This window comes from Wyeomyia smithii, chromosome 3 (assembly GCF_029784165.1).
Source record: "Wyeomyia smithii strain HCP4-BCI-WySm-NY-G18 chromosome 3, ASM2978416v1, whole genome shotgun sequence".
In the NCBI taxonomy this organism is placed as follows: domain Eukaryota; kingdom Metazoa; phylum Arthropoda; class Insecta; order Diptera; family Culicidae; genus Wyeomyia; species Wyeomyia smithii.
In genome coordinates this window covers 256,520,390-256,545,817 of record NC_073696.1, presented here as the reverse complement: position 1 = coordinate 256,545,817, position 25,428 = coordinate 256,520,390, and the positions used below count along the sequence as shown (strand labels likewise).

At 41.7% G+C, this 25,428-nt stretch overlaps 1 protein-coding gene across 1 annotated transcript; it reads right to left on the bottom strand.

Moving 5' to 3' along the window:
* On the bottom strand, nucleotides 1-24,957 carry LOC129730368 (tetra-peptide repeat homeobox protein 1-like). Its single transcript, XM_055689654.1, has 3 exons — nucleotides 24,893-24,957; nucleotides 24,270-24,817; nucleotides 1-825 (listed from the first exon to the last, which is right to left on the bottom strand). The coding sequence occupies exons 1-3, from the start codon at nucleotides 24,905-24,907 to the stop codon at nucleotides 465-467; spliced, it is 924 nt and encodes a 307-aa protein (XP_055545629.1). The 5' UTR covers nucleotides 24,908-24,957; the 3' UTR covers nucleotides 1-464.
* Nucleotides 24,958-25,428: the final 471 nt, after the last annotated feature.

Below are 25,428 nucleotides of genomic sequence, written 5' to 3'. Positions count from 1 at the left end.
TAGGCGGCTGATTGGCCATAGAAGGGCGAATTGAGCAAAAAAAAGCTCTGCAGAAAAAAAAAAAACACAAAAACCCGCTTGTTGTTTCCATTTTCAATCGTGTCACTCCGTGCGGTGTGACACTCTGTGCTCGCACTTTGTATATTTCCTTCGCAGTTATCCATCGCTCGTTTCGTTCTCACACAGTTGGTATCTAACTCTAATGTCTAGTAAAATAAGCTTCTAAAATGGTATTGGCGCAACACGAGAGCTTACGCAGCGGATGGCCGAATTGACTTAAGACCTAGTTTTGCACTGTTTTTCCTGCTGCTCCAAAGAGAGGCTCGTTGCTTCTGACGTAATAAAAGTAATAACGTAATCTCTAGCTGTAATTAATTGACTGACTGTGGGTTTAGGTGTATATGAACGTGAAAAGCCCTTTCACAATAATGGCAAAGCTGGGCGCATTCCGGCAGGTTGTTTTTTTACCCGATGTACTTCTTAAGTCCGAGGCTGGACAGACCGATGCCGGAGTGCAGCCCGCTGCCGACGATGTGTCCTGCGAGAACGCCACCGCTGATGATGCCGTCACCGATGAGGCCTCCTCCGCCGCTCACGATGGGACCGACACTTGGTGCGATGGCTGCTCCGGTGGCGTAAGCTGGTGCATACGATGACGCATAAGCTGGAGCATACGAGGGGGCGATCGCGTAGGTCGGTGCCGGTGCTGACACTGGGTACGGAATGGGTTGTGGTACCGGGATGGGCTGCGGTACCGGCACAGGTTGTGGTACTGCAACTGGCTGTGGAACCGGAATTGGTTGTGGAACGCTCACCGGGACGGTTCTGGAAAGATGATGAAGTAAAGTGCCAATTTGTATTATTAATTTTCTCGGACAGGGGAAAGAAAGTTTGCAGCATTGGTTGGAAATATTACTTTTTCATGTGCAGCTGAATCCGACAGCTATTAGCAAGTTTTCAAACGTCCATCGATAATTGCTCTTTGTTTGAGAGCGAGGATTGGCATAAATTATTCCAGCTAGACTTATGGTAAGCTCATAGAACTTTAAACTGTTTAATAATATTGTGGAGAAAAAGTCACAACGACAATTAGATTGAGTAATTATTTTCCTACCTTACTAAGGAATAAACTTTGAGAGAAATGGTATTAGTATAGACAAACATTTGTGGTAGAACAATTGTTTCGAATTACAAGATAACTAATTTTCAACCGTCCCGTCTTTTTGCCATTTTGTAGCGTTTTTGGATACTCCTTAAGAAGTAAAGCTTTTCGAGTAAAGCTTCAATGAGCACAGAGTCCGTGACAGTTACAAACCGTTAAAATATTTACAAAATGGGAAACAAGCTTCTAAGCTGCCATGAATTTGTGGAAGTTACTGATTCATTTTGTACCCTCCTGTACCGCGTTACTGGAATGTTCTGTCTATCATAAACGCGATTGCAAATTGAGACCATGTTAGGCAAAGAACGAGACATCAAAGCAATGAATTGTTTGCATATTTAAAGTTGGTCAATAATAATTTTACAAACTCAATCTTCACAAGTGTCCCGATTCCGAACCCATTTGTCCCGTTTTTCCCCCGAGAAAATCTGGTCAGCCTAACGTTGCATGAAGGAAAAACCACCACGAAAATGCTTTTTTCCCGAGTGGGTTTGCAAGGCATAGAGGGGGGAGGGTATTTTTTTTTTTTTTTTTTTTTAAAGGTGGCGGGGAAATCTGCAAACAGACACCTGAGAAGAGAACTCAGGGTGTGGGGATGAGACTAGGGGAGAGATGCTGGGGTAGTTACACTCCCCCAGACACCTACTTATCCCTGTCCCGACCCACTAAAACCCCTCCAGTCTCCAGCCCTGGTCTTCCCGGAACGACGGTTAAGTATTACGTCGGGAAGTGTGCGTGATGCACCCTCTTTACTCTTATAACCTCCTAGCTAACTACCTGGAGACTGGTAATTAGCTACCACTGGCGTGTTGGTGGTTGACCCGCCACACACGTTGCAGCTCCAGAACAATCTGAGAGGCGGCCGCACAGACCGCGTTCCAGATGTCCGGGTCGTCGCACATCCTCCGGACTAGATTGTCCGGAGTAGTGCCAGGCCCGCTCACAGCCATCATGTTGCTCCGCGCTCTTACGAAACGGGGGCATACGAAGAAGACGTGCTCAGCAGTCTCCTCCTCCTCCACGCACTCGGGACACATGGGAGACACCGCGTGTCCGAACCTGTGCAGATATTGCCTGAAACAACCATGGCCTGACAGGATTTGTGTCAGGTGGAAGTTCACTTCGCCATGTCGTCTCCCGACCCAGCCGGATATCTCCGGTATGAGTCGGTGCGTCCATCTGCCCTTTGTGGAATTAGACCATTCCCTCTGCCAACGGAGCATCGAGAATGACCTTCTGGTACCTCGTATGCCCCTTGTGTCACGTTGGTCGAAACACTCTCTGTCCTCCTTGATGGCGATGCTGATGGGCATCATGCCGGACAAGACACATATTGCATCGTATGACACCGTACGATACGCACTCGCAACTCTCAGGCACATGAGCCTGTAGGTACTTTCCAGTTTGCCACGGTAACTGTTAGTACCTAGCGCTCTGGACCACACTGGCCCACCATACCTAAGTATGGACGAAACCACGCTGGCAAGAAGTCTTCGCTTGCTGCCATAAACCGCTGAGCTATTGGACATCATACGAGATAGTGCTGCAATAGCCGATGAGGCCCTCTTACAGGCATAGTCGACGTGACTCCCGAACGTGAGCTTGTCGTCCACCATAACCCCCAAGAGCTTCAGGGATCGCTTCGAGGTGATGGTGCAGTCTCCGACTCTGACCACCGCCTGTTGCTCCGATTTACGGTTGTTCACAACCATGACCTCCGTCTTATGATGCGCGAGCTCCAGTTTCCTGGAGCGCATCCAGTCCTCGACCTTGCGTATACAGTGCGCGGCCGTCAACTCGACCTCCTCGATAGACTCGCCGTAAACCTCCAGCGTTATGTCGTCTGCAAAGCCGACGATCACAACCCCTACAGGGAACTTGAGTTTTAACACTCCGTCATACATGACATTCCACAACACCGGGCCCAGGATAGAACCTTGCGGAACTCCTGCGGTAATTGGGACGCACTTCTGACCCTCCTCTGTGTCGTAAACAAGTACTCGATTCTGGAAATAATTTTCCAGAATCTTGTACAGCGACACCGGTACATGGATGCTCCTGAGCGCGAGCGCTATGGAGTCCCAGCTGGCACTATTGAACGCATTCTTCACGTCGAGCGTGACGATTGCGCAGTAGCGTATTCCCCTTCTCTTGCGCTGGATTGCTACCTCCGCCGTCTTGATGACGGAAGAGATTGCGTCCAGCGTGGACCTGCCCTTCCGGAAGCCGAACTGGTTACTTGCCAGACCGTGTACACCCTTCGTGTACCTCACCAGTCTGTTGAGGATGATCCTCTCAAGCACCTTGCCCGCGGTGTCCAGCAGGCAGATAGGCCTATATGCCGATGGGTCCCCTGGCGGTTTCCCAGCCTTCGGTAATAAGACCAGTCTCTGCCGCTTCCACCTGTCCGGAAAGAGACAGTCATCCAGGCACCTCTGCATGACTGCCCTGAACAGCCCGGGGGCCGTTTTTATCGCCAGCCTGATCGCCAGGTTAGGGATACCATCCGGTCCCGGTGCCTTGCTCACCTTTAGGGATTTGGCGATCACGATGAGTTCCTCATTCGTAACCCTTGCCTCCTCCCCTGCCTCGACACGGCTGTCGTCGCTCACGGATTGGATGCTCGGCAGGTTGGCCGACCATCTCTGGTCTATGTCTGAGATACTGGAACGTCGGACGTGAGACTCGACCGCCGGAGGCCAAGGACTTGGCTCGTGGCGTGGAAAGAGTCCCTCGATGATACGCTCCAGCATCGCTGGTGATCGCTCTGCAGGCGCCAGCGCGCCTTTAGTCTTGGCCATTACGATCCTGTAGGCGTCACCCCACGGATTTGTATTGGCACTCGCACATAGCCTATCGAAGCAGGCCCTCTTGCTGGCCTTTATCGCACTCTTTAGCATCGATCTTGCCGAACTGAATGCTGCGCGGCGCTCTGTCCTCTCTTCTTCCTTTCGCGCACGCTGCATCCTCCGTCTTGCACGGAGGCACGCACTGCGAAGGTCGGCTATCGCGTCCGTCCACCAGTAAACCGGTGGCTTTCCATTCCTAGGTTGGCGAGTCCTAGGCATGGTGGCGTCGCACGCCCGCGATAGCATAGCAACTAGTTGGTCAGCAGTCGGGCGAAGCCAACTGCTCCCCTCGCGCTCCCTTCTCATTGCCTCTTCGAATACCTCGGCATCAAAGTGCGATGTCTTCCACCCGCGAACGGTCGGAGTGTTGGCTCTACCCGTCGCTTGCCCCCTCTCGTTGTTGTCTACACTAAAACAGACCGCCTGGTGGTCGCTATTAGTGTAGCCATCGTCTACCCTCCAGTTCTTGATCAGTCCTGGGCTGGAGAACGTCACGTCGATGATCGACTCCGCACCATTTCTGCTAAATGTACTTTTGTTCCCAACGTTGGCCAGATCTAGGTTGAGCTTTGCAAAAGCCTCCAACAGGATCTGGCCCCTCTGGTTCGTGAAGCAACTTCCCCACTCAACAGCCCAAGCGTTGAAGTCGCCCGCCACCACCAACGGCGTTAGGCCCGTTAGCTCCATGGATAGGAGGTCGACCATCTGGATGAACCTTTCGGTAGACCAACGTGGCGGAGCATAGCAACTGCAGTAGAACACTCCGTTCACCTTAGCAACTACGTACCCTTCTTCTGAGGTTGAGACAACCTCCTGAACCGGGAACTTGCTCGTCGTACATATGGCCGCCAATCTGGACTTATCCGCAACCCAGTTACCGTTTCCGGGAGGGATGCGGTAGGGGTCCGATATGACGGCGATGTCCGACAACGACTCAGTGGCTGCTTGGTGTAGCAGCTGCTGAGCCGCGAAGCAATGGTTCAGGTTCAGTTGCGTCACCCTTACGCCCGTGGTTTCGCAGCCGGCTTACCGGCTGGGCACCTGGGGCCTCCCATAAAGTGTTTGGCGTCCCGTTTCCCGGAACATACCATGCACTTGGGAGACTCCCCACAGTCCTTTGCTTTATGGCCTGCACCTCCACATCGCCTGCACAGCTGGCTCCTATCGGGCCCCTTGCAGGTCCAGGACTTATGTCCGCCCTCGAAGCACCGGAAGCAAATGTCTGGTTGCTGTAGTATGCCCAGAGGACATACCGACCAGCCGACCTTCAACTTGCCCTCTTTCAGGGCCAGGTTAGCGTCCGCCGACGGTAGTCGGAAGGTAGCTACCTGGGTCCCCGCCGGACCTTTGCGGAGGCGGATTGACTCCTTAGCCACCTCCACCCCGCACTTCGCTTTAAGGGCTTGTGCAATGTCGCACCCCTCAGTGATTTCGTCCAGGTTTTTAAGCTGGAGAGTCACTTCTGAGGTGAGTGCCCGCACTTGCACCTCCTTCCCTAGGACCTTTTCGGCTACCGTTTTGTAGGTAGCCCCCTTGTTCTTGGCGTCCTTCCGGAGCTCAAGTATCATCTCGCCAGTGCGAGATCGGCGGATACTCCGCACATCCGACCCCAGATCCTTGAGCTGGGTTTCCCCCCTCATCTTCTTCAAGACTTCTGAGTACTTCGACCCATCCGTCTTGAGTATGAGGGCATCACCCCTACTCCGCGCCTTTTTGACCTTTTTTGGTCCTCTGGCTGCTCCGCCATCCTGACGCGTCGCACCTTCCCGACGCTTCCTACCCTCTACGGTAGTCCAAGGATTGCCCGTAGCCTCCACCTGTGCCTTTTCCGCGGTGGACCTTGAACCGGTTGGCGTGTGTTCCCGTGGGAGTAGCACGACCAATCGTTTCTTGGTGTTCCCGGGGGCCGTTTCCCCCGGGGACTGCCTCGTTTGCTTAGCGACCTGCCCCGTGGAGCAGACCGACGCGAACGAGGGGGCGTCTGTCTGCACCTCTTTAGATGCAGTCGCCCTCCCGGTCCTGGCCGCTTCCTCGGCCGCCTTCACCCGAGCTACGAGTTCTTCGTGCTCCTTTCTGGCTTCATCAATGGTGCTCCGAAGCAGGAGGAGGCTCTGCTTCAGGTCGCCAGCGATGTTTCGCCTGTTCGCCGAGAACTCGATTATGGCATCGAGTTGTTCAGACAGCGCCGCCACTCTTGGCCGCGTGTCCATGCACCTTTCGACGGCCTTGACTAGCAAGGGACCGTCCACCGAGATGTCTGGTGTGGACACCGACGGGTTCGCCGTTTTTCCACCTCCAGACTTCGCCGCATCCGTCTCCGCCTTCTTCTGCGGAGACCGCTGGATGCCACCTCGTGCGAAGGGATTTGGTAACCCCTCCGCACCCGTCTCTTTTTGGTTCTTCGAGCTCATTTTTGTTAATTGGGTCCCCCTTCCAGCCGCTATCCTTGTCCATAGATGAGAAGTCGCTTGTATGGTCCCATGGTAATCTATGCCGAAGCAGTGAGGCCATGGGTAAGGGGGGTCGCCATAGTACCTTATGAGCACTATGACGCCCCCGCCCGCGTAAGTCAGGAAAGGGGCATCTTGTCCTAGGACTAGTTCCCCCCCATCTGATCCTTCTCTGCCTGATTCCCACCAGGCAATGGACGCGGAACGTACTGGAAGGCCTGCCAGGTTTTACTGCACCGGGTATCATCTCGCCGTTTCAAGCCGCTGTCACGCGACTTTACTAAGGGAGCTCGATGCAGGTGCCAGCCCTTGGTCGTGGTTCCTTAGCGTATCCGACTCGAATCCGTTTCGTTCGCTGCCAGTTGCCATAATTGGGACCTTACTGGTGTCGGCCCCAATGGACGGGGGAGTGCATTTGGTTGATGGGAGCGGCACTACTCGCTCCGTCAGAGATGCTTCCGGGTAATTGTGGCATTTACGAGGAGTCGACGGCCCAGTGTCCGACCCTCACCACCCCTAGGCAATCTCCCGCTGCTGGTCCAGGGCTGTTAGGTACTGTCAGCGGTCGCCCTCATATAACGTGACCTCGGCGGTCGCCACGCGCCGACCCGTGGTGGCATGCAGCTCTGCCAGAGGGGGGAGGGTATATACTAGAAGAAACGCTGCTCTTCGCTTTAATTTACATGCAACACTCGCGATCAGTGATGCCAGATCTACAGATTAATTGCTCAAATCTGCGAATATTTTCTAAAAAGTCATGAATACAGTCGTACATTGCGCTCATACCGACAGAGCTTTGCTGACAAACGAATTGCAACAATTGCAACCTTTACTACAACCTTACTACTAATGGTTTCTTTTGCAAGTAATAACATGTATCTTAAGCAGTTTAATAGAACAACAAACGAAGTTCTTGTAGAAGAAAAGATACACATGATTCACCGGTGAATCAAAAAAAAAAATGTTTTTTTATCAAGCAATTAATAGAAAAGATTACCGTAAACTGGGGTGACTTTGATCACCGGGGTGACTTTGATCACTGTACCTCTTTTTTGAATATGTGGTAAAAAAGCGCTCGTAGTGCTTGGGATTTGTCGTAATCTTCCCTGATTGTGTGGATATATGTTCGCATTGCTACTATTCATGCATTTCCTGCTATTTAAAGTGTGTTTTTCATGCCAAAATATTAATTGAAAATAAAGTGTATTTTTGGCGATTTTTGTTGCATACAAACAATCGGTTCAAGCAGATTCAAAACAACAAGTTGCAATACGTAAAGTTTTTTTTTTGTTTCCGGATTAGTTCTTAAGATGAACAAATATTATAAAAATACATTTTATTGTTATTTTTGCAAGTTTTTCCTCAAAGGCAATGTTGAGTCTCAATATTCTCCACAGCGTATTACATATTTCTTCTTAAAAAAAAATCCAAGTCGCGAAGCAACATGCAAATTTGGACAATTTCATAGGTCATATTCCTCGTGGACTAGTTTTTGATGATTTTAGATCACCTTCCCTCTCAGTGGATAATCATTTATATATATTCTAAAAACTTTGTATGAATCAAGGACATTCGCCATTATAAACTGTTCACGTAGAATGTGAATGGCCCCCAAATTGCTTTCCAGATTTATAAACTCGTTCAAGTCGTTATAGCCTGTTCAATTTAGTTGAAGTAGCAAACTGTTACTCCAAATTCATCAAAACAATGAAGTGATCAAAGTCACCCCGGAATGATGATTGGTGTAAATTTTTTAAAGCATATTTAAAAACAGCAAAATTGTTGCTAAACTTTTGAAGTAGTGATTAAATCTTTCTCAATTCATGCCAGTACTTATTTTAAAAATATCAAAGAATATTGTTTTTAGTATATTTTGAAAATATTTGAGTTACAATAAAAAAGTGATCAAAGTCACCCCAGTCTACGGTATCTGTGATTGTGTGAATAGTATGTGAAAAAAAATCTTTGAGCGTGACAAGGTTATGCATCAAATATCGGTCAACTGGTTGGATTACCGTTTGACCACAAGGGAAGAAGACCTTATTCTACCAGGTAAGACTCTTTAATCAGCAGATGCATCATAACGGACTCTACCAAATCAAGAATTGTAGCTCATGATATCGAGACGCACGATTAGACATCGTGCCGTACAAGACAGATTATTCTCTCAACGCCTTGCGAAAAATTTTCTGGTTTGTGTCCCGTTGGTCGGAATGTGCTTAGATCCACGGTACTGTCAAATGACTGTGAAACACGGTGGAGGTCATGTGATGGTCTGGAGATGTTCCTTTGCTAACGGTCTTTGTCCAATTGGAGTTGAGTTACTCGCCTGACCAAATTTGGTATTGCAGATAGCTCGTCTGCGAAATCGCTGAACTCGTTCGTGACTCAGCTATTCCCAGCCAAGTTTCACTCGCGTTCTCAAATACAACATTTTGCTCGCCTCGTTAGCGACTGGTGCCTCAAAGATGCAATGCTGCCATTGACGCTTGATTGAAGGCAGACAGTGTGTGCAGTTAAGAAAGCAAAAAAAAAAACAATTTAAACAAAACTGGTGTCAAATGAACGGACTGTCTTGAAAATCCTTAACTCATGATTAAACATGTGGTTCAAAATTTTTTAAAAGAAACGTGTTCCGGAGGCTTTGAAACTCACTCATTTTTCTTAGATTTAGCTGAATAATTTTTTTCAAAATTAGTGTCGTATTGAAGGTCTAGTTACCCCACAAGACCTTATCGAATTTCATTGTAATTGGACTATAACTTTAGCCGTTATTTATTGAAAAAAGGAAATCACCTTTTAAAAAGATACATATTCCATAGACTGCTTAAGCTCACTTATTTTTTCCAGAATGGTTTGAACGGTTTTCACAAAATTAGTCTCAAACATACTTAAATTATTACTTTATATATAACATTAATATTCTAGAACCTGAAGACTGGATATTAGGGTGGGGAAAAGTAATCGATTTTCCAGAACTAAATTTTTTTGATTCCTTTTGGGGTCCCACACAACCCCAAACTTACTTGAAGGCGATTGGTTTTGTCTCCGCTTGGCGCATTGCATTTCAAATTTGTAGGAAAATTTATATGGGAAAACCTACTTTTTTGCATTTACCTTCCAAGAGAGCTCAATAATGCTCTGATAATGCACTACATAATGTTAAAGTATAGTATTTTAGATGCCTAACAACTTTGCAAAAGACACTGAAGAGCTAGAATATCCCTGAGAAGAGTCATAGCTGTTCAAAGTTGAGTATGTCGGTTTAAATGCAGAAAATCTTGTTTTCTGCCAACATTACCAATGTACCGGCATCAATAGGATTCCCATCAGAAGTAACCTGTCGTAACGAGTTTATACACTCAGCTGGACCAAGCAAACAAATTTAGGTCAATATACTAGGGGTAAATAGAATCTACAACGTGTTTCAGAGGTAACTTCTGATAGCAATCTGACTGACGCCGGTACACTGGCAGTGTTGGCAGAAAAAAATGAGTTGCAACATTAATTTCGACATACTCAACTTTGGACAGCTCTAGTATTTTTTGGAACACCCTAGCTCTTAAGTGTCTTCGGCCAAGTTGTTGGGCATCAAAAAACCTACCATATGAAGTCATGAAACCTATGGTTTGAGCCATTTTGAGCTCTTTAGAATAGAAAATGCAAAAAAATTGGTTTTTCCATACAAATCTCCATATGAATTTAAAATGCAATGCGCCAAGCGGAGACAAAACCAATCGACTTCCAATAAATTCAGGATTGTTTGGGGCCCCAAATAGAACAAAAAAACTTGGTTCTGGCTTTCTGCTATCAAATTTCGTTATTTCCGTATAACGATTGCCCACCCTACTGGATATACGTTCATTGGATTGTATTTGACAATTTAAGGATGTTTTCCAGAAACCGAAAGCTTTTTTTCCCGTGAATCTTTTTCTTTCTAGGGCAACTATTGTGAGCTTTAGAGCAGCATTTTTTTCGATTTTGTCAACCAGTATTATAATCAAATGTAATGGGTACCAAACCAGCAAATGAACCTTCAATTTGAAACTAAGATTGTTGAAATCAGTCATGCCATCTTTGGCAAAACGAGTGAATTTAAAAAAGTTTCCTGAACACGTTTCTTTTCATAACCTTCGTACTACATGTTCAATCACCATAAAATTCGTTGTTTAGGGGTTTTGAAGATAGTCCGTTCATTTGATACCTATTTTAATCAAATCGGTTGTGTAGTTTCTGAGATAATAGAGTTTCATAACTTTTACATTTTGATACACAACAGACAAAGTTACAGTACGCTTATAATAAAATTCAATAGGGTCTTATCAGGCAACTAGACCTTTCTATTACAACTTATTTTGTGAAAATCGGTCCATCCATCTTTGAGAAAAGTGGGTGAGTTCGAGCAGTCTTAGAAACCTGTTTCTTGTCATAGCCTGATTTCCCATTATTATACATAACGGACAAAGTTAAAGGCCAATAACAATAAAATCCAATAGGATCTCATGGGGCAACAAGACCTTCCATATGACACTAATTTTGTGAAAATCGGTCCAGCCATCTCTGAGAAAAGTGAGTGAGTTTAAACAGTCTTTGAAACACGTTTTTTCACATAACTTGTGAACCACATGTCCGATCCTTATAAAATTATTTTACAAATAGTTAAAAAAACAAGTCCGTTCTTTTGATACTAATTTTGTTCAAATCGGTTATGTGGTTTCTGAGATAATGAAGTTTTGTGATTTTCACATTTTGATACATAACCTCGAAACTGAAAATCCGATTGCAATAAAATTCAATAGGTTCTTATGGGGCAACTGGACCTTTCATTTATTTATTTTATTAGTTTCATTAATATCGATCCAGCCATCTCTGAGAAAATTGAGTGAGATTGGGAGACCGTTACATACATACACACGCACATACACACACACACATACACACACATACAGAAAATGCTCAGCTCGTCGAACTAAGTCGGTTGATATACGAGATTCGACCCTTTGGAGCACTTTTATACCTTTGGTTTTTTCAGTGATTGCTATACCTTTCTAGGAGAAAGGCAAAACTTGAAGTGCTCGTGTAAATCTACTTTAACAAATCATAAGTTCGAATGAGAAAGGCTGGGTCTCACCGCTAGGTGGATTAATTTGGGTTTCTATGAGGCATTATTAATTCCCTTTAATTCATTCTCAGAAAGTGTTTCTATACAACCAAAGGTTTCTGAGCCACCATTTGATTGAAACCTATGTCAAAATGCATACGCCCTTTTAGTAATTAACTTATTATGGGTCAAAAAATCTCTTCATCTGTGAAAAATGCTCAGTTTGCTAAGCCGAATACGTGTGCAAAGTTTCATTCAAATCAAAAATGGTCGACAAAATTTTTGCGCGATTCCAGGTCATTTGAGATGATTTTGCTCAGCTGAAAAAAAAAGGTCAAATACAATCAGACACATCTTTTTCTAATCTTTTTAGCAGGACATAAATTTTGTGTCGAATAAACTGCACATTTGTTGACTCTATCAGCGAATTACCTCATATTTTGTATCTTTAAAAGAACGGAAGTGCTGGTCAGCCAGACAATGCGTCATTAATCAGAAGAGGGGGTAATCGAATAGCGCGGTGTCAGGAGAATACAGCAGAGGCAATTTTCGTAGCGTTAAAATCAATCTCGACAAGTTTTTTCACTTATGCAATCTTTACCATAATTCCCGACGTGCCTCATCTGCAGATTTTACAAATTAAAACGGAAAACCAAAACTTCTTGAAAATGACGCTTAGGTGACCTGAATTCCGACAATTTCATATAACATAACAAAAAAGAAAAAAGAGATGATTTTCTAACAGACTGTCTATGCTGGAGCCAATGATGAAAAACAGTGGTTTTCAACACAACCCTTTGTTTAAAATTTTGACTCAATTTCGGGAAGCTATTTAAAAATGCTAGAGCCTTAACGGCAAACTTGTAGATGATAAATTTGTTCTTCAGAAAAAAAAAATTATATATAGGGGGAATAGGGGCATAATGTGCACCCTAACTTGGTTGCTGATTTAAGCATGGAAAATGACAAAAAATTTAAGCTGTCTTCAGTGCAAAACTTGAATTTACTATCTATAGTTAAAGGTACACTATTCACAAATTGAAAAGTTTATCGTATAATGGTGAAAAACACAAGTTAGATTCATGCATCAAAAACTAGCAATCAGTCGATGTGTGGGGTACAATGAGCACCCCACTGGAGCATAATGAGCACTCTTATATAACATATCTTGAAACTGTGTAGAAGTACAAATAATGGGCCAACGTTTGTCGCGAGATGCCGTGATACTTGGTGGTTTGTTTCGTGAATGTCCCGTCGCGCCTATGGTGGCCAATTCTTCATTGTAAACAAACACTGACTATGGAAACAGACAAACTCACAAGTCTACTGAGATGAATTTCAGGTAAGTTTATGTGACATGGTGTGCTCATTCCACCCCACCTAAAGGCGACCATTTCGCCCCTATCGAATTAGTTAAAGTTAACATGAGATTTTAATACTAATTATAGCTTAAAATCAAAACTTCAATGATGGTGAAATTTGGGGTACGACCCATACGTCAGATTGATGTGTCTACGTACTTGATTGAGCCATTCAAACGACCGTAGAAGCTTATTTAGTAGTGCGCAATAATAATAATTTTTCCAACATCCTGGAACCAAGTTGATTTTTTTCAATATATTTCCATATTTTAAACAGACAAACCACTTTTGTTCTAGATAAAAAGATACTGTAGTAACTACGGAAGAGTTCCACATACCATATTGTATTAATAATGCGTAGTTTCGCATAAAAGAGGGGTGCCCATTACGCCCCGTGTGCTCATTATGCCCCTAATCCCCCTACCATGTAAAAAACCAAAAAAAATTTTTTTTTTGATAATTAATTTTTAATTTTCTTTAACTTTTTTTTCAAAAAGAGAAATTTTTTTTCAGAGTGTATATTTTTCGGAAATTATCATGTTTAACTTTGCCGAAGACATCACACCGATCAAACAAGCCGTTTTGGCTTGAAAAATATATGTAATCATCAATATCTTCCCAACATGGCATTTTTAAATAGCTTCCCAAAAATGAGTCGTGTTTCAGAGAATTAAACCAATAGCACAAAATGACATTTTTTGCCTATGAAAACGTCTATGTGGAATTTCAGCCAACCAAATATTGATCGATTACATTGGTCGCCTGGAATCGCATAGAAAAGCTGTCGCAGTTCAACATTACCCTGGCGGTCGTGTCTCATATACAATTTCTTTAACTCCTTGAAAAAATAAAAGACTTGACAAAAAACCTGTAACTGCACATGTGATATTTCATTGGAAACCATTTTATTTCCCTTTCAGTATCTTGAAAAAACAAATTGAGACATCGAATAGGATATTGCATAAGAGGCTATCCACATACCACGTGGACAGATTTTTAACGATTTTGACCCCCCTTCCCCCTCCGTGGACAACTGCCCGTATAAATTCTAAAAAAAATTGTATGAACCGTGGACATTAGCCTACTACTATAAACAATAAAATATTATTTTATTTTTAATAAAATGATATTTTATCGAATGATATACAGTGATCACCCGATTATATCACCCCCTTGATGATGTTTGAGGTGATAAAATAGGGAAAGTGATGAAATCGGGAAATTGTTTTTTATTGATATTTTGTTATAAAAGATGGTAAACCAATAATTAAATACGTGCAATCAGCGATTTAAATTACTAAAAGAAATCTAAAGCAAAGCAAAGCCTTGGTGCTACATTCCGATTCGGAACTTGACCTTCTGTTTTTATTATACACAGACTTCGCAGCCAACTGTTTAGTGTACAGGACAATTGCGGGGCTAGCGCTACGATCCTACTGACACCGACAGTTACTCCCGAGCCGAGACTCGAACCTATGACGACTGGCTTTTTAGGCCAGCGTCGTACCTCGAGACCAACTAAAAGAAATCTAATCATATGAAAAAGCAGTTCTATCCCAAATAACAATTTCATAGCTACTTGGCTCTATCCAATTCTCTCAACGGTTTTATTGCGGTAACGGCTATTGCCAACGATCTTAAGGCGGTCAGCCTCCTTACTTAAAAGAACGGACCGTAAGATACACTTAAAGCTGTCAATAAAGCTCTTATAAAACCAAAAACAAAACCAGCAAGCGCCCATGTTTTTTTGCTTTATTAGCGGTTTCTTTACTGCTAGCGCGAGTCTTATAAAATCTACATAGCCAACCGTTATAAAACCGGTTTAAATGCAGTCATTTAAAGATTGAGAACAGCAAGTTGGCTATGGAAAATCTCTCATAAGATTGTAATAAGTGTTCAGTTCCAGAAAGTTTTATGCTCTGGTTATTTATAAACAAACTCAGTCTCTGACAATTTTTTTTTCCGAAATTGCTGATTCTGCTTTTGACATACCGTTACACCATGTCCTTATACATCATGGTTACTACGACAAAAGTCTACAAAAAACTCTGCACACTTAAGAACAAGCAACGCAAATATTAGAAGACTCGGAAATAAATATGTCCACAGACTAAAACATATAAGCGGAAATGTATTTATATTTACAAATATATTTAAATATAATAAATAATAGAATTCAAAAGAAAAATCTGCAAATCTGGTATCCCTGGTTCTAGGAGAACGGTTAACAACTTGTGTCTTTTTTTGACGTGCAACGAAAACCAAAAAACACGGGTGTCAAATTAACAGCCATCTGATTGGTCGTTTTGCTTTGACACACTGTGTTTTTTTGCTAGTGGGTGCCAGCCGTGCTGATCGATATATTTTTGTTTCACTGTTTTTTTTTCTGTTCAGGAAAAAGACAAATTTACGGATGATTCTAAAAATTTTGCTACTTTTGTTCTATTTCACGAAAACTTTTGTGCCCAATGAAGTGTCAAGGTACAAGTAATTGCAGGCTTCATTCGGAACTTTATTTTCGTCGGTTTCTCAAAGATTGTTGATACTGGTGGTGATACTAAGTTTGATGTTTCGGCAATATGGACTTTCAATGACTAGTACCAACAATTCAAAAATATACTTTCAAGCATTTAAATCGACAATTCAAGATTTACCGAACGCACATTATCAAACGAACGTACATCATCAAATTATAATTAAAACTCAGGACATTTGAATACCCGAGATATTCTATCCTCCTTATTTAATATTTTTGGCTACACTGAAGAGCAGCGTACCTAAAAATGAAAAACTATACTGTCATCAGCGTTGCCAGGTATCCAGATTTAGCTGGATTATCCAGATTTTTGAACATGTATCCAGGTGAACAGCTTTGATGTCCAATTATCCAGATTTTTCATGGATGATCCAGATTTTATCCAGATTTTATTTTCTCTGTTCCACAAAAAGGTCATCACTTAAATTTTGGCGCGAAATTTTGCAGTTTTGTCACCTCAAATTTTGCGTACCCCAAGACTTTTATCCGAAAAATTAACCTTTCACCCCACGAAATGACTGCCAGATTTTTTCCAGATTTTTATTTTGCCTTTTCCAGATTTTTAAAAAAATGACCTGGCAACGCTGACTGTCATAACACTGATCCTCTCTCCGACTATGATTAATAAAGTTGCAGGGTTGCAGAACGTAAGTTTAAAGAAGTTGTGTCGTTTTGCCTAATCCCGTGATAACATCTCGCTACGGGAGTGGCTACGATATAGCAAATTAGACAAAACAGGTCAGTGAAAGGTTGAAAAAAGAAATTTATTGTTTCTAACTACGTGTGCCATTCCAGAAATTGATCCGGCAAATTCTCCCACAATTCTTACAGTTACAGTTACTTCCAGTGGTGTTGTCGGTTTCAGTGGATGCGGCGGTGATTTCTCAACTCAATCGAATGATTATGTGTGTAATTGTTATTTCGTCATGATCTGGTTTCCAATTTTTACTTGTGTGTCCTGTGTCTGAATCCTGTGCTGATCGCTGCTAATTGAAAAATTACTGCCACGATAGCTGTTGCTGCTTTTACTCAAAAATAAAATTAAGGCGATAATCCGGCTGCGGCCTTGGTGGGAACATGATGACCACAACGAGGCTAAATTAAATACTTTAAGAGCGGTTTGCATAATCGTACCCTTTACAACACAGTGCACAAGTTTAATGTTACTTGTGTCTCTTGTTATTGGGAAAAGAGCAATGCCACCGGGTAGGTAGTAAAAGGTGAAAAAAAAATTATTCAAAATACACCATTCGACAACTAATTTTCATCTAGAAGTAACATGTAGCAACTAAATAAATTGACCCTTGTTTTCAACAGAGTCTATGGTATATAGAGTCGCGCGAAGAGAAAATCTATCGTTTCGGCAACACAGTTTTTGTGCCGTTTGTTGCCAAGAACTATACAGTTCTGTTTTTCACCATGCATAAGCGAATATCATTTTTTGAAATTCTTCACAAGGTACACAGTTTTGAAAGATTACACCGGCGATGTTTTGTTAAATTTAAGTGAACCAGTGTACAGGTTTAATGTTGGATTAAAATGTGTAAGTAAAACTTCGGAAAAACACATATTCTTTATTACGCTCAATTACAACACTTTTCATCCACTCCTAACATTATCACCTCGTTTATTTACATTGCTCGATTGGTACCCTCGTTTGACACTGATTTGGTTCCTTTGGTTTCATCTTTGCGGGACTCTTAAACATAGACTCTGGTTTTCAACATCTTTTCCTATGAAATAGATTCTAGACCTATCTCAATGGTCTACTCGTAAGCGTATAACTGTGCTGCTGAAACAATCCGAATTTTCACTGGCTACTGTCTTCGCTACTTTCATTTGAATTAAGGTCTTTATGTATTTTCAAGTAAAAAAAAAGAAATGCGTGCGATCATTTATTAATTAAGACGAGATTTGCGATTACGGATTTGATTGAAAGTTGATGCAGGCCGTATCAACTTCGAATTTGCGCGGTTACATTAGTAAATAAAATAAATAAAGTAAACTCGCATTCTCCTTTTTTTGTTTTTTAGACTTATTGTGTGTACTTTCGAGTTTGTTATGTAGTTTGGACTGCAAGACTCGCTGCTGTTGTAAAGCTTGACTCTAGGAAAAAACAAATTGCATAACTGTTTAAGTGGTGGTGGAGTGACATGTTTGTTTGTCTGTGGTGTTATTTAACCTTGGCCAATTATACTTATTGCGGCTATAAGTAATGCCATTTCAAATCTAGTTTTTAGTCTAACTAATGATTTTTCAAATCTAGTTTTTAGTCTAACTAATGATTAACTGTAACACCCAATGATTATTTTGTTCTTTTTTTAAATTGGGAAAATATATAGATAGATTTATTTTTTGGTAAACTGGGGTTGAATTACTCGGATGATTTGTTTTCTATTAATGTAACTTCTTGTTAAACAGTACTATTTTGAGGGCGCATGAATTTTATGCGCTTATCTTCCCAAAATGCACGACAAAACTTTATGCGCATATGCTTGAGAACTGATTTGACCGCCAAAAAGTTCCACTTTATTTATCATCTTCCAGTAATATCGCCATTAGAGAAAAAAGATTTCGTGATTATCACCAACACAAATGCATGAGCACTTTTCTTCGCTGGAAATTCCCATATGGAAATAAAACATACTGGCTGCTGAAGTTTATGTGAAATAACACAACAAACAAACTTATTGTGGTTGCTGTCAAGCAGTGAAAAGTTAAATTGAACTTATTGTAGCTAGTAGCAGAGCGCAATAAGTGTACCTGAACTTGATGATATTCTTAAAGCGGTAATGCCAACTGCCTTCAGCCTACTGCTACAACTTCCAATTGGGTTTAAAGCGGTTTTATTGTTGTTCCTATAATTTCTTTAGCAACCTTGGCAAACGTGGGCCACTTCGCTGTAAAGCGAACTTATAGCGGTTATCAGGAGGTTCTGATGGTGTCTGTAGTTTTAATAGCAGTTTTACGAAACTGGTCATAGAAACCGCTATAAGAATGCAATACGGCTCAAATTGTTACTTGGGATCTGTCTGTCTGTCTCTCTGATCCTTATAGACGTGGAAACTACTGTACCAATCGGCGTAAAAATTTTTATGTAGGGGTTTCTGAGGCCGCAAAAGGTTATTAGAGTAGCTCGAGACCTCTCTCTCTTCTTGAAAGGGAAGGCTTCCATACAAATATAACAGAAACTTCTGCGTAACTTGAAAGGTTATCAAGCAAATGGGACCAAATTTGACGTGGTGAGGTTTTTAGGAGTAAGAAATATGTCAATGGTAACTTGACATCCCTCCCTTCTCTGAAAGGGACATAAATTTCTGTATTAGTTCTTAGGTAAGGTACTAAGGTACTAGTGTTTGCATGAAGCTGTGAAGCTGTGCTGTTAGTGTCATATATATCTCAAGCAGCTCAAAAAAAAAATAATCGAAGATGCTGTCTACAGACTTTAAAATACGAAAGTTTGTATCTTAATCGACAGCGAAAGTGCCACTTGTGAATAATTGCAAGATTTGGAGATGGTGGACGTGCAATTACTCCTGAAATTTTTTTTTGCAAAAACATGCATTTTTGGCAGGCTGATAACTTTGTAGAAGGTTTAAAAATAGAACGAAAATTGGGATTTTTAGTGCCTTTTGAAAGAAAACTTCATATGGTTCGTAATATGTAAGAGATTTGCTGAAGACACTATGCGTCTATTTCAATCAAATGAAGAAGGAAATTTTCTATCTAACTTTTAGGTGAATTGATCACCCATTTTCCTATATAAAAAAATGCGTTGTTTAATAGCTTAAAAAATATATGAATATACGTTATGGCTTGAATCACTATTCAATTTATCGAACGGAAACGTCAAAATAAAACACTGTGCAATGATTGAGTTTTCAATGAAAACTATAGCCGTGTCAAATATACGTTTTGATAGAAATGAAAACTATATCCAGAATGATGTTATTCTACCCAGAGCTGTGCAAAAGTACTAAAATATTGAATCCAAAGAGAAAATCAGTTCATACTGACTTTTTTTTGATGAAATGTTATATCATGTTAAAATCGGCTGAAAAAGGTGATAAAATCGGAGGCAGTTTAAATCGGGTATATCAGTACCGGGTGGTACTGTATAATCAAGTACATCAAGTACATCAAGTTACTGTATAATCAAGTACAACCTCAATATGAGTGACGTTTCGATTATACCACGATCAAAAAAAAATCCGCGTCATATATTTGAAACATAATTTTTTCATGTTATTTGCATGTGTTAATGCATATTCATATGTGTTTGAATGTTATGTTTCAAATGTTCGGTATAGTTCAGGTGTTGTCAACCAAAAATTTGTTATTTAGAGTGATAAATAAATCCTGCAATTATTATCAAGGTGTATATTTCTGAAAATTAAAGTGTTCGTGTAAATCCTTTTAAACAAAAGATAAGTTTTGAATATGAAAGGCTGGGTCTCACTGCTAGGTAAATCGATTAGTTTTTTTTTATTTCAAAACTAGAAATATTTATTTTCAATTTGATCTAAAAACATCGAAACTATGAATTTTTCAAAATAAAATAAATCGAAAAATATTTTTTGGCCACCCTATTTCAGAGTAGTGATGGGAAATATCGCCCAAAACGGACATCGATAACAATCGATAATTCCGGGGCTTTTATCGATATTATCGATAAGAATCGATAATTTGACAGCCAACGTTTGGAGTAAAAAAAATTTTTCAGATGGTGATGAAAAAAAAAAACTATTTCAGATGGCGATGAAAAAAATACTATGACAGATAATTGAGTTGGATAAATTTCTCATGGAAGGTTATCATGTTAGCTTTCTCACAAAAAAATATTACGTCCTTGCGTGCAGCCTTTTGCCGGCAGTTAACCGGAACATTCGCTATGGCGGACGAAAACATGCGTGTAGCTATGTTTTTAAGCTCTTTCTTCGTTTTTTTATTAATTCCTCCTCCGTTTTCGCGATAAAATTGTTGGAATAGATCTTGCGCTTCAAGTTTGCGTGGGCGGATTCGCTGACTTCGGTACCACATCGATATTCAGCCGCTCCATCTCCTCCAACGATCGCTTCGAGTAGTTATCCGACGTCAAATCTGGCCAAAACACCGTGTCTTCGCTCTTATGGTATTTCTTGATGAACGACGCAACTTCTGTCAGGAATTTCGTACTATAAATTTCCCCGTTCACGGCCAGCCCGGTGCGAAAGAAGAGCAACTTTGACATCCCTTTCTCGCTGATTGTCAGCCACAGCCGCACCTTCTTGGGGAACTTGGTCTGTGAAAACTTTACCTCGGTGCCACTGGCGTAGCGTGAGGAGGGTGGAGGGGCGGTCCGCCCCGAGTGTCACCTCCTAGGAGAAGTTTTTTTATGCGTGTCGCCTTCGAAAGGGTGAGATTAATTACCATTTAAGTGGAGGTCGAGCTGAAATTCTCGAAAATTTATAAATTTTTCGAAAACAGGTAGATTTAGTGCATTTGAAAACGAGCGGACTAACTCTCGCCATTTTTGGTAACAAGATGATTTAACTGCAATCTGGTGGGGGTGACACCCAGAGGGAAAGGGGTGAAACCTAAATTTTCCGCCCGGGTGTCACCCGGTCACGCTACGCTACTGCTCGGTGCTCGCTTCCTTCGTGGGGGAGGTAAAATTCGAAGAGCCCTGCTAGTCGTTGCCATCCAGGGTGAGATAGGTCTAGTCGTCCAATACCACTGCCGCGTCGCGATTCGCAGGGAAAATCGACTTGACCGTCTTATTCAACCGCTGTCGCTGCGTCATTGCCTGCAGCTCCGAGACCCAGACGTCTGGACGAGGGAATTTTTTTCTAAGCCTAAAAGTCACACCTTCTATTCCCGTTCATTTTCGCATCCTCGCAAACTGCATACATTGCCCGCTTTACTAAACTTATAATATAATACTGTTTTCTAGTGAAAAGAAACCGGTTTTCAAAATTGATTCATTTTTCGTAAAGTTCTGGCCATTTAAAATTCGAGAGAATTTTATTTATCTCAATTATTTTGTCTACCCCCTGTATGAATCAGGATACTTTTTTGGCGCAACAATTTTGTTGATTTGGATTTTTAGTGGAACTAAAAATTGTTTGTTGGGTAACAGATACTTTAAACTTAAACAGTTCCAAGTTAAACTAAACAATTACCAAAGAATTACCAATAGACTGCCGCTATGCATGTCCATCATATTATAAGAGTTGGCAAGCCAAAGAAAATGCATTTTATTACAATTGCTTTTTATGAGATGGTGCAAAAAGTTTGGATATTGTTGTAAGTTGTCGAATTTATCTGTTCTTAGGAAACGAAAAACTATAAATACCTTTTTAGTTACCATTATTTCTCAGAAACTCAGTGACACCCGGGGCGAACCGTTACACCACCCCCAACAATGCTAAGTCTTGTCGAATAGCAGCGCCCAACAAATACCTAGCGGCAAAAGCAACTCCTGGGGTAGGGTAAGTGAGGTCTCCTTCTCTTGGGTCTCCTCCAGTAACCAGCCGCACTGACTTGTGCTCACCCTTATAATATCGATAATTATCGTTAACGTCAAAAAATTAACGATAATATCGATGACGAGCATTTATCGATATTATCGATAAGTATCGATAAGTTTCCCATCACTATTTCAGAGCTGATCACTCAGTATATTTACTTCAACTATGCCCAAATTTCAGGGATTGTTCTTCTTCAAAAATGATTGGACCCTTGTTCATTTTGTCGGGTCGTTAGGGTGGCTAGTTCCAAAATAAACTGGCCAGAAAATAAGGCTTTATTCGATATATTTTATTTTTAAAAACCCATAGCTTTTGAACCAGCGTATCGGGTTTGGATCTTTTTGAATTAAATTCAAAGTAATTAATTATTTCTGGTTTCAAGTGAAATTACTGAGGAATCAAATATGTGTGCTTTTCAACGTAAAATTACAAAGTAATTTTTATCAAATGGAATGATCGTATGTTTATTATGAAAAACCTCAATAACTTTAAACAGGATGAGATATTTACGATCTTTAAATGCTTTAAAAGTCGTTCGACGACAGTTTTGATGTGAAAACTGAAATAAAAATTTTGAGCAAAAGCGCTTTTTTCTCAATATAAATCATATTATTTTCAGTGATAGAACAACATTTTTGTTAAGGTTGTTCATAATAACGGGGTTACAACATGGTAGGACAACTACGGAGGTGAAAAACTTAGACTTCGAATTTCATCGGATATGTTGATCACCCTGATTTTTCAAAAATTCTAGATAACATTAAAATGAGCGCTTCATCATATGTCACAACTTTGTAGAAGAAAGTTTTTCACTAGTTGGGTGGGAGAGTTCGACTGTAGATGGTATCAATAATTGGGATTTCGGCCGAAATCCCAATTATTGTTTTTCACTAGAATATTGCTATCGAGCTTTAGATCCAAATCATCCCCTATATTCGGTTTTTGTACCATTGTGCAATTAAATAGGATATGATTCAATACTATTGTCATGGATACCTCAGCACAGGCTCGGATTTGAGGGGAGGCAAAGGGGGCATATGCCCCGGGCCTCCCGATTCAAGGGGCCCCCCTAGTCCTTGGGCGACCTTTTTTTTTTGCTCGTCACCTTCCGGAACGTTACCTCTAAATATTTTTAGAAAAGAGGGCCTCACAAACAAATTTGCCCCGGGCCCCACACCGTCTGAATCCGGCCCTACCTCAGCAACTACATCTAAATCCTTCATTCTGAATTCAATGCACTCCCAGCATGAAAATATTTCGAGACCCAGAATTCAAATTTTCATCAAATATACGAGATGTTTATATCCTCTCATTAACAGGAATTCTAAACTTTGTTTGAAGAACAAACTTTTGATTTAGACCAGCAATGCTTTATGCTGTACCGGTCTGGTCAAGTTGCTGTTCAACAAGGAAGAAAACGCTCCAAAGGATTCAGAATAAAATTCTGAAAATGATTTTGAAGCGTCCTCCTTGGTTTGGTACACTCGACTTACATAGACTTACTGGTGTTGAACCATTAGAAGCTATGTCAAATAAAATTATTAACAATTTTCGACAAAAATCGTTGCAATCATCAATTGCTACTATGAGCTCTCTTTATAGCCAATAAGTTAGCAATTAGGTTAGTTATAAGTTTACTTCCCCTTTTCTGACAAGTAGGTTTAAATCCCTACGAACGATAAGTCCTAATTGCGAAAGCAAACAAATCCTAACAATTAAAATTACAAATATTTAACAGTGTTGAGAAGTCACCATTTGTGATTGGACACACATACTCATTACTTACTAATGTTTATCATAAATACTTAAGCTACTAACAAATCCCCCCCCCTTAAAAAAAAGATCACAAATGCCAAATTATTACAAATTTTGCGACGCATTTTATAGCAGAATGCGAGAAAGATATCGTCGGTTTCGTGCAACACTAGCACAACTCAAAATTTCGCATTTTTGAGTTTTTAATGAAAAAGATGCCAGATACGGTCAATTTTTCTCTCACGATACCCCGTTTCAAATTTCAGTGAAGTGCCTTTGTAGAACCAATCGATTTTTTACAAAGTAAGTAGAAATAAAGCTTTAACTGGTACATCGTACTCATAATGTGCGAAAAATAGATCAAATATTAATACTTTGGAAGCTTCGGAACATTTACAGAAGCCACTGATATTTCGTAAGCGATTTTCGTAATGATATTAGAATGAAGTTAGGATTGAAGTCACTTTCACCTCGGTTGGTAAATTAAGGGTAATCGACCCTTTGTGGGTGGAAGTGGAAAAAATTTTCAACCTTGTGTTAACTCACCTGGTAACAGTTACTGGGTACGGCTGCGGTACAGGAACGGCAACAGGCCGATCCACCGGAACATGGACAGGATATGGTCGTGGAACGTGAACCGGCACAGGTACTGGCTGTGGGTACGGTCTGTCTACGGGAAATGGCACCGGCACTTGTACTGGAACGGGAACATGTCGCGTTACGGGGACGGCAACCGGAGTCGGTACTGGAACTGGAACCGGTTGGGATACGGTGGACTGCGTGTGGGTATGGCGTGTGACCGTAGGAGTAAACGAGATTGCAGGAGCCGCTATAGCCGGTGCGATCGCTGGAGCAATCGCCGGTGCAATGGCTGGTGCAATTGAAGGACCTATCAGTGGACCTCCAATAGCCGTTCCTAATCCAGTAGGAAGAGCAGGAATGCCCAGTCCTCCAACGCCATATCCTAGACCTCCATAGCCGTATCCTCCGATACCGAGCCCTCCGTAAAGAGCTCGTTTGTAGGTGATCTTTGTAGGTGGTGAAGCGAGTGCCTGCACTGATGCCAGCAGCACCACAACAAACACTCTGAAAATCTTGAACAAGAACGCAGAACATCAGCGTAAAACTTAAAACTTCACAACACTAGCTTTCACAAGAAAAACACTTACAATTGGCAGCTTCATGACTGGGACTGACCACTGAGCAACACAAGCCGAAGCACTTTGCAATTCTGACCGATAATTTGATAATGTTCACCTACTTTTATACTGGAATGGGATCACTAGAGCACTCCGAGCAGCAGCGGCTGATTTCAGTTGAGATGTCATCATGTAATGCTAGGACCAAATTCGTCCATCACAGACAGGCTCAGAAAGTCGGACGGTCCGGTTCGGGTTGCCGATGGCCATAAATCATTTCTCTGCTTGTTGCTTTTTTTCTCTAACTGTCAGTTGCTGTTGCAAACTACGTTCATCCAATTGCTTGGAAAAGCGGAAAAACTTGTACGCCCTGCCGGGCGGTGATACAGTTAGCTAGTCGTACGCATCAAGACGCTACTTTTCTTGTTGTGGTCGATTTAATGATGGGGTGATATGGAGTGAAGAATTTTCCGATCGATGCTTTCCAGAGATTAGTCGTACCTTGTTTTAGGTTGATTTTCAAATTGGGTAAGTAAGATGCATTTTACACCATCGAACCCCTTTCT